At 34.8% G+C, this 8803-nt stretch overlaps 1 protein-coding gene across 2 annotated transcripts in view; it reads right to left on the bottom strand.

Annotated features, from left to right (window-relative positions):
- Positions 1–1351: 1351 nt before the first annotated feature.
- Positions 1352–8803, bottom strand: part of LOC118929403 (myelin P2 protein) — a 28581-nt gene continuing 21129 nt past the window's right edge. The window contains exons 2-4 of one of the 2 annotated variants that reach the window (XM_057497934.1): positions 8072–8244; positions 7758–7859; positions 1352–6774 (exon numbers count right to left, since the gene is read on the bottom strand). In XM_057497934.1, the coding sequence (XP_057353917.1) occupies positions 6724–6774; positions 7758–7859; positions 8072–8244 (326 nt within the window). In that variant the 3' untranslated portion in view covers positions 1352–6723. The remainder of the gene's footprint in view (positions 6775–7757; positions 7860–8071; positions 8245–8803) is intronic. The other variant, XM_036919457.2, reaches the window with a different exon arrangement.

Below are 8803 nucleotides of genomic sequence, written 5' to 3'. Positions count from 1 at the left end.
TTAGCATTGATGAGGTCTCTGAGCAGGATCCTGTGATCTGAATTGGGGAAGTCACACTCATTCATGCTTTCATTTATTCAGCAAACATTTATGAAGCCTCTTCTAGAAATAAAACACTGTAGGTTTGAAATTTTTTAAATTAAAAAATTTAAATTTTTTGTCGTGGTGATGGAAGTACAACATAAGGAGTAGCCAAGAGTGTTACAATCTCACTGTATGTTGACCTTTGCCTTTTCATGGTGAGCATTTACCAATGTATAGAATTGCCAAATCACTATGTTGTACTTCTGAAACCAATGTAACATTGTATATCAACTATATTTTGATTTCTGATTTTTTCCTAATTTTTAAATTTAAAGTGTTTTCAGTTGCGTTCTCAGTCCAGAATCAGAGATGTTAATACATTGTTACATTGCAGTGGTGACATGGTGCAGGGAGTTATTACATTATCCTCACTGGGGACAGGTCAGAGAAGTCAGCAGGGGACTGATGTCTCTTGAAGAATGACAAGGAATCTATTGTAATGGAAAAAGGGTGGGGTGGGGAAGGAAAAAATATAAAATGCTTATCTCTGTCTACATGGAACTTCTAGAAGTTTAGGAAGTAGGCAGCTAGTAAAATAGAAAAGTTCATGAACATAATAAGGTTATTTTAATATAAATAGGTACATTGGTACATTGTATATACCACTATATTGGTACAATATAAACATTAGGTACAATGATATAACATTTAGAAATAATTGGGATCTTAGAGATCATCCAGATCAGCCTTCCCTTTAAAAATTGGAAACTGAGGCCATGCGATGATAAATGAGTTACACAAGGTCATCCAGGTTCTGGGCTATAGAACCAGGCCCCAAGCCCATGACTTCAGATGCTAAACAATACTATGTTTAATAGCATCTGATCTGTTTGCCTTTATTAGTGGAATAAACCAAGACTGTAATATATTTCACTTTATTCATTCAATTTTTTTACAACTGTCATTCAAGAGCCTGATAAATAAAGTTCTATATACAGTCATTATTTGGAACACTGATACAAAAAAAGCCTCCCAAGAAAACCCTATATGCTGAATATAAGGATTCATATTTATGTGTGACTTAACAATATTTTATGTATTAATAATACTATATATACACTTTACGAAGTACTTGTGCATGCATCATACCCCACAGCAACTGTGTGAGGTAGCCATTACTACCCCCCTCTGGACAAACTAGGAAATTGAAAGTGCAAGGCCAGGGTTCAAACTGACTTTTTCTGACTACACTTGGGAGATTCTTGCTCTTAACACTCCCATCGCCTCTCCCACACATGAAATATGCAATGGATGCCCTGCACCTTCCCATACCAGTCAGGTGTTTAATTAATGTTGGTTCAATCCAGCACTTTTCTGGAAGTTTTCTTGGACACAAAGCATCTTAAGATGTAGTACAGCATAGTCTCAAAAGTTCAGAAGCAAACGGAAATAAAACTAATGAATCACTGAAGTAGTAATTAGTAAGTTTATTGTGCATGCACCAAAAAGGCAGTTTACAAACCAGGAGTACTCAAACCAACATAGGGAATGGGGCTCAGAGGTACATTGTTATAAAGAGCCTCAGATAGTGTGACTGTTCATTGTTCACAGTGATTGGTTATAATGTTAGACTTTTCTTAAATGAATAGGAATTGGTTAATGTCACATTGGAGACATTTGGTACTCCTGACTTTAATAATCTTTCACTTCACTTTAACTGTTAGCAACATGATAATAGACTACATTAAATTTCTAACTTTGGGAGACTGGGACAGTGGTTCTCAAACTGGCTACACATTGGAATCACCTGCAGTGCTTTAAGAAAAACACTGATGTCTAGGACTCACCCATCATCCATACATTATGACTCAGTGGGTATGTGGTCCTGTCTCGGTATTGGGATATTTTAAAACTTGTACATAATTCTAATGTGTCACCACATTTAGAGAAGTACCACCTGGTTTAGAAAAAAATCATGCTAAAAGTTAACTGGAGTGACTTTAAGAAAGTACAAAGTAAACCTTTAGTCAGAAATTAGAAATATATGGTCAACATGAAACTAAGACACTTATTAATAAAACGCAAGTACTATGCTACTTCCAGGCAGCGGCATGCTAGTAGATACTTAAAACTATCTTCTCAAGAAATGAAGCCCTAATTGGTTGTGTTTTGCCTGTTTTCCTGGTGTAATACTCCTGTCAAGGCTGATTTCAGCCTACCAAATGTTTAAAAACCAGCTTGTCAAATTCCTGAAAATCTAACAATCAGCTCATATGAAACAATTTGAGTTAGCTCCAGTACACGTGGCTTCTAAGAGAACTACACCGGGTGTGGCAATCACCATTTGATTGACATCAGCTAAGTTGCTTATCCTTTGGGATTTAAGTGTCTATATTTAGGCCTTATTAGGTTAAAGCAGTATATACATGTGTACTTGTATATAATGTAAAGCCTATTGTACTACCGCTGACCCACACTTCCCTACTTTACTAAGTTGGAAATCAAAGCTGGAGAAAATGCAAAGAGAAAGAAGCTTTGTTAAAATGCCTCAAGCTCTTCACATCTCCTCCAAATATTGACTCAAGCATCATTTTTTCAATGATGCCTAACTCTGACCACTTTAAAATTGCAACTGTCCCATTACTTGCCTTCCAAACTTCCCTCATCCTCATCTATTTTTTATAGTATGAGTCTCCTTAAAATTACATAATCATCGATTGCCATTTTTAAAAGTTGCTTAGATTAGCAGTCATACAGCAAGTTTGTTGGCTTTCCTGTGGATTCATCTTAATAGGTTTCTTAATTGTTTTCATCCTTGTGTAAATAATATTCTTAATAAATTTAGTTACTTAGTGTACAAATCAACATCATCAGCTCTGAGATCTTGTGAAGTTTTCTTCATTTTGAGGTATAATAAAATGATTAGAATACCACATATGTTATTAGACACATAATAATAACAAATACACTTTATAACAAAGGCACATTACATGTATTAACTTATTTATTCTTCACAACTCTTTGAGGCATGTTATCATTTCTATTTTTGCCAATGAAGGAAGTGAGGGGCAGAGGGTTTAAGTAATTTGTCCAATGACACAGAGCTAGTAAGTAGCAAATTGGAATTTGGACTATCAAGTCTGAGGTTTCTTAGCCAATATATGTCAAAAGGAACTTTTTGTTATATAAAAACATAGAGAATCAAAATTATACTCTGAGACTATTTTTTAATACTACAGAGCTCTAATGCCAGTGCCTCCCACAACCCTCCATTTGCTTTAGCAATTGTTTGCTTTCTTTATGTATGTGCATAAAATGTGCACACACACACACACAAAATACTTTTTTCTGAAGTTTTTGAGAATAAATTGCATACATATGATCCATTACCCCCAAATACTTCAGTGTCTTTTTTCACAGGAATAAGGATGTTGTCTTAATATAATTATAGTACACTTACAATCTAATTTACCATCTATATTTTAATTTGCCAATTGACCTAATATTGTCCTTTGAAACTTTTATTTTACTTCTAGCACAGAATCCAGTCTAGAATCACTCATTTAGTTGTCATGTACTTTTAGTAACATTTAATCTGGAACATTTCTGCAAAGCCTTTTTTGTCTTCTGTGACACTGACATTTTCAAAGTTAGTCAACACTCTCTTCTTCTTTTGTAATAGAACATTCCTCATTTGAAATTTGTCTGATATTTCCTCATGATTAGCCCACATATAGATTCCAGGCTGGAATACTACACAAATGATGTTGCTTACTTCTCAGGGTATCACATTTGAAGGCAAGTGTGCATTGCCCTTCACTGGCCAGGTTAATGTTGATTACCCAGTCAAGGGGTTGTCCAATTTTTCCACTCCATAGTTACTACATTTTTCCCCTTATAACTAATAAGCAATCTATGAGGAGATACTTTAAGACAAAACTAATCCCTTGCTCCTAATTAAAATTTCCCTGCAGCTTTAGCGTAATTCTTGCCTAAGCCAGTATAGTTCAAAAAATGATGACTCTCCAATTCTAGCACGCCCTTCACATCTACCAGTCAGCCCATGGCATTCCACTCTAAGGAAGACTCTTCTTTCCCTTTCTTTCTCTCTTGCTCTCATATTTTCTCTCTTTCTATCTCTATTAGTATTATGGATCCATGGATTCTTATTTTTCCCCAATGTTTGATAGTTTAGGATTCTTCTCAATTATTTTGTTTTGGCCAATGGGAACACCTTCAAGCTGGTTCTCATATTTTGTTGACATTCTTGCATCATTTTTTCATAATACTTGCTTACTTTCTGGCATACCAAGATATTTCAGGGTCATCTAGTACCTGCCCTGCCCTCAAATTTGGAATCAGTTGTTTCTGAAAGAAACCTTCATTACTTTTAGTGGGGAATGATATTAGACACCAGGGCAGTAGGTATGCTCATTTCCACTGAGGTGTCTTTTCTTCTAAGATATTTAGACAAAACTAGGAAATATATGAATGTGTATACACATATACATACACATAAATACATGAAGATATCCATGTGAAATTATATATACATTTACACATGGGCCTTAGAAACCATGAATTTATATCTATTCCAATCCATTATCACATGGTTCTTTCTTGCCTTTCCTCATTCCATATTCCTTCCTCCACAGTGAAATATTGGCTCCTAACAACCTTAACACATTTTCTCATTTGCTTAATCATGTAGCACCTCTGAAGCAGTATTAATGTTACTTGGGCACAGTAGTCCCCTATTCCTGCCTGTCCAAAGCCAACTGTATCCAATAATCCCATGCCTAGTTATTCCATGCCTTAGAAATACATTCATATGTCCACAAACAGGCTGGTGCAAGAAGGTTTATAGTGGCTTTATTCATCATAGCCCAAATCTGAAAATAGCCCAACTGTCTTAAGAGAAAAATGGATAAACTAACTGTGATATAGTCACACAATGGAATACTATGTAGCAATAAAAAGGAACAAACTACTGCTGTATGTGACAATATGGATGAATTTCAAAAATATTACTCCTTATTTAAAAAGAAAAACAGATGAGGACATATAATGCATGATTACATTTATATGAAGTTTGATGACATGCTAGAGTAACCCCTAAAAGCATACTCTTCAGGATATTACAAGAAACAGCCATGTATCTAATAGACAAGTGTGACAAAGGAGGCAAAATAGAGTAAGGGTTTAGCAGATGACCTCTCTTCAAAAAGAGACAAATCCTGGTTCTACCACTTTGTGACTTTGCATCTCACTCTACACTTGTTTCCACTTTTATCAAATGGGGATGATAATATTTTCTACCAGATAGGGTTGTTGTGTGAAAATTTTATTAAATATGGCAACATAACATGTGAATCATGTGATAGAGAGTGAATAAGCTTGCATATAGTACACAATAATGTTCAATAGCTGTTATTGCTAGTATAATGACTTGCATTGTCCTGGACTCATATGCTGCTGGTTGCATTGTCACCAATCAGTAATGACTCTTAGGAAAGCAATACAGAAATATTCAGTAAGACACCACCAGGTTTTCCATATTCATTGACTCACTAATCCTTCTCCTAAAAAAGGTATTCAGCACAGTCAAATATATATACATGAAAATACATAAAGGTCATTTTTGCAAGATAATCTGTAATAACTCCAAACTGGACATAACTTAAAAATAAAACAGTTATATTACAGAACCATAATAAACTATGGTATATCACCTGTTTAAATGTGGAAGAATCTTTATTAGAATATTAAGTTACAAGAAGCAGAACACAAAAAAGTAGGAGCACTGTGGTTGCAAATTAGTACAGTATGTCTGTGTATGCAAAGTGGTGGTTTAGGCTGCATAGAACAGAAGCAGTTGTTTTCCTTGTTTCAAGATTTTTTAAGTTTCCTGGCTCTGCTTCTTCATTTACAAAATGTATACTTTTCTGGATTAAAAACAATAGATATTCTTTATATAAAGATCCAAACATTAAAGAGAAGGATAATGTAAAAACCAAATGATAGAAACCAAATCACGATTGCTTTTGGTGGAGGTGGAACAGGGCAGGACCCTGACCAAAAAGGGATGTGAGAAAACTTTCCTTAGGAAATGTACTCTATCTTGGTCAGGATGTAAGTTGTATGGGTGCATGTGTTCGTTGCAATGGATTGAACTCTACCCTTAATAGCTGTGCATTTCACTGTCTATAAATTACTCCTTAGTTTTAAAAAATGGTGTGGAGTAGAGCCTGCCATTTTAGCCAGAACTAGAACTTCTTGATTTAAAACAGCTCTTTCCAGATGAGCTCACTTCTAATCTTCCTCCCATATTACTCTCCTGGCCTCTGAAGGCATTTGAGTTTGCAGCCACTGATCAATACATTTACTTCCTTTCACTATAATTTCAATATACAAAGCACAATATACATTAGAATTTCACAGATAATTAAATGACATTATCAGTATTTAGCTCTGGCTAATATACATATTTTAATATGGTAAGGACATGCATGCAAACTGAAAATGTTTAAACAACACTGAATTTTAGATTACTCCTCAGTTTAGGACTTTGCCTATCTGATCCATTTAAATAGAAGCAAAAACAAACAAAATCTGCAGTGTAGTCTGGCCTTGCCTGTTGAAACAGTTGATTTCCAACATCAAATGATGAAATATCACTTCAATGAAGAAACAGTTTTCTTAGACCTTCTCATAAATTCTGGTGCAGACCACTCCCTTCAGTTTACATTTCTTAAGAAAAAGATAGATCAATTAAATTTCTAAAACTCAAACTAGATAATAGCAAATTTGTAATAAAAACAAATTTTAAAAAACTCATAGAAAAGGATAATATCAGTCTCCAATAATTCAGAATTAGGACCATTGAAGTAGGAAAAATGGTTTTGAAGTCAATCTGTTACAGCAGAAGAATGTTTTTAAAGTGGCAGTTTTTTATGCATAATTTGTATGTATTTAGATCTACTAAAACAATGATTTTCAAAACACTGTCTACACATCTGTATTATCTGAGGAATATTTAAAAATACTAATGGCTCCTTCTTGCCCCAAGAGCTATGCATTTGATTGATCTGTGTTGGAGGACCCATGTTGGTATTTACTCCCCATGTAAATCTATTGTGTAACTAAGGATAAGAATGTCTGTACTAAAGAAAGAAACATTAAAATATCACATGAATTTATTTACATTCAATGTATGTGTTAATTATTAAGCATAGAACCTAAAACTTAAAAAAAATTTAGAAGTCATCTCATGTAACATTGGTCATAATTCTTATTTGCTGACTAAAAAAGGATCCCGTGAGCTGATCTTGAATTATTGACATAGTTTAGTCCAAGATACTACAGATTCTTAAAGCAAAAATGCTTGAATATCTACAAATATTCTACAGCTGTGCCTTTTGGTGTTTGTTTTGCTTTTAAAACTTAAGACTTGCTTTTCTTTTTCTGAGTCCAAACTAGTGAGATTTATCTTTACTTTCTTTTAACTGTACTCTCATTTTCAGGTGTTGTCATTTCTGAAATAACAGATTGTTAGTCTTGGACCTACGTGTAAAGTACTTGTAGATGAGTCTTTATGTTTTAAATACTACCCAAGCATTAACTCTTTATTCTTAGTCATTCTTATCCATTTGGATTGCAAAGGAAAAATTTCTTTTGAAAATAATATAATCAAATCTCTATTTAGATAGCATTAGAAGTGAAAATAATCTTACCACTACCATTTTCCCATCCACCAACTTTCTCTTTATTGTTGTCTCTTTGCCATCCCATTTCTGCACTTGATTCAAGGAGCCTCTTGCCAAGGTCACAAGGCTCTGCAAAGACAAGTTCACCTCATTGGCACGCTTGGGCTTTGGTTGACTAAAGGAGCAATTCATTCAGTGTTAAATCTTTTTCATAATAGATATCTTATGAGGCACATTTATTTCTCACAGAATTGAGTAGTCTACCCTTTTGAAGAGTAGCAGGAGTAATCTTCTCTCAAGCCATACACGAGACAACTTTGAAGAGAAATATGAAAGTTTACCTTTGCTTTCCTGTTGTCAGCGGTGGTTTCTTCAAACTCCTGGCCCAGCTTGAAGGAGATCTCTGTATTTTTAAAGGTACTTTCAGTTCTTATAGTTATAGTATCTCCCTTCTTGCTGATGATCACAGTGGGTTTTGCCAAATTTCCCAGTTTCCTGGTGGCTAACCCCACACCTGAAAATCAAGATAGCGTTAGAACTGTGCTGACCCAGAGAGCATGCCGGGAGGGACGGCGGGCAGCCAGAGCTGACTCTCAGCAGTGCTCCAGGTATGTGGGGTGGCAGGTGTGCCCCTGTCTACTGAGGACTTCTGCCCATGTCTCACCACCTAATGGGAAACATCTCCATGAACTTGAATATTTCAGGTTTTGTTATTACAAAGGTAATATCTGCAGATTTTAAAGATAAAACTGTTCAGCCTAAATAGTGTGAGTCATCTACTTTTACCACATCCAATCCTATACTCCATTAAAAATCACTAATTAATATTTTGTATGGATCATTCTAACATTTTAGTTTGTGTATATATATATTATAGATATATTTTTTAAATGAGAGTAGGACACATACAAAGTGATCCATGATTTTTTTCCCTCAATGTATTATGGATATAGAAAAGAACTACCCCTGACATCCTTGAAAGAATCTCATTTCTGAAATCTGGTTGTGGCTCCTAAATCTAGCTGGTGGGAAAAACTGTCCACCTCCCTTCAATCAGTATCAATCCAAATGAT

This window comes from Manis pentadactyla, chromosome 3, assembly GCF_030020395.1.
Source record: "Manis pentadactyla isolate mManPen7 chromosome 3, mManPen7.hap1, whole genome shotgun sequence".
NCBI classification, from domain to species: Eukaryota; Metazoa; Chordata; class Mammalia; order Pholidota; family Manidae; genus Manis; species Manis pentadactyla.
Note: the sequence above shows the minus strand (reverse complement) of the source record. Positions and strands in the feature narration are given on the sequence as shown.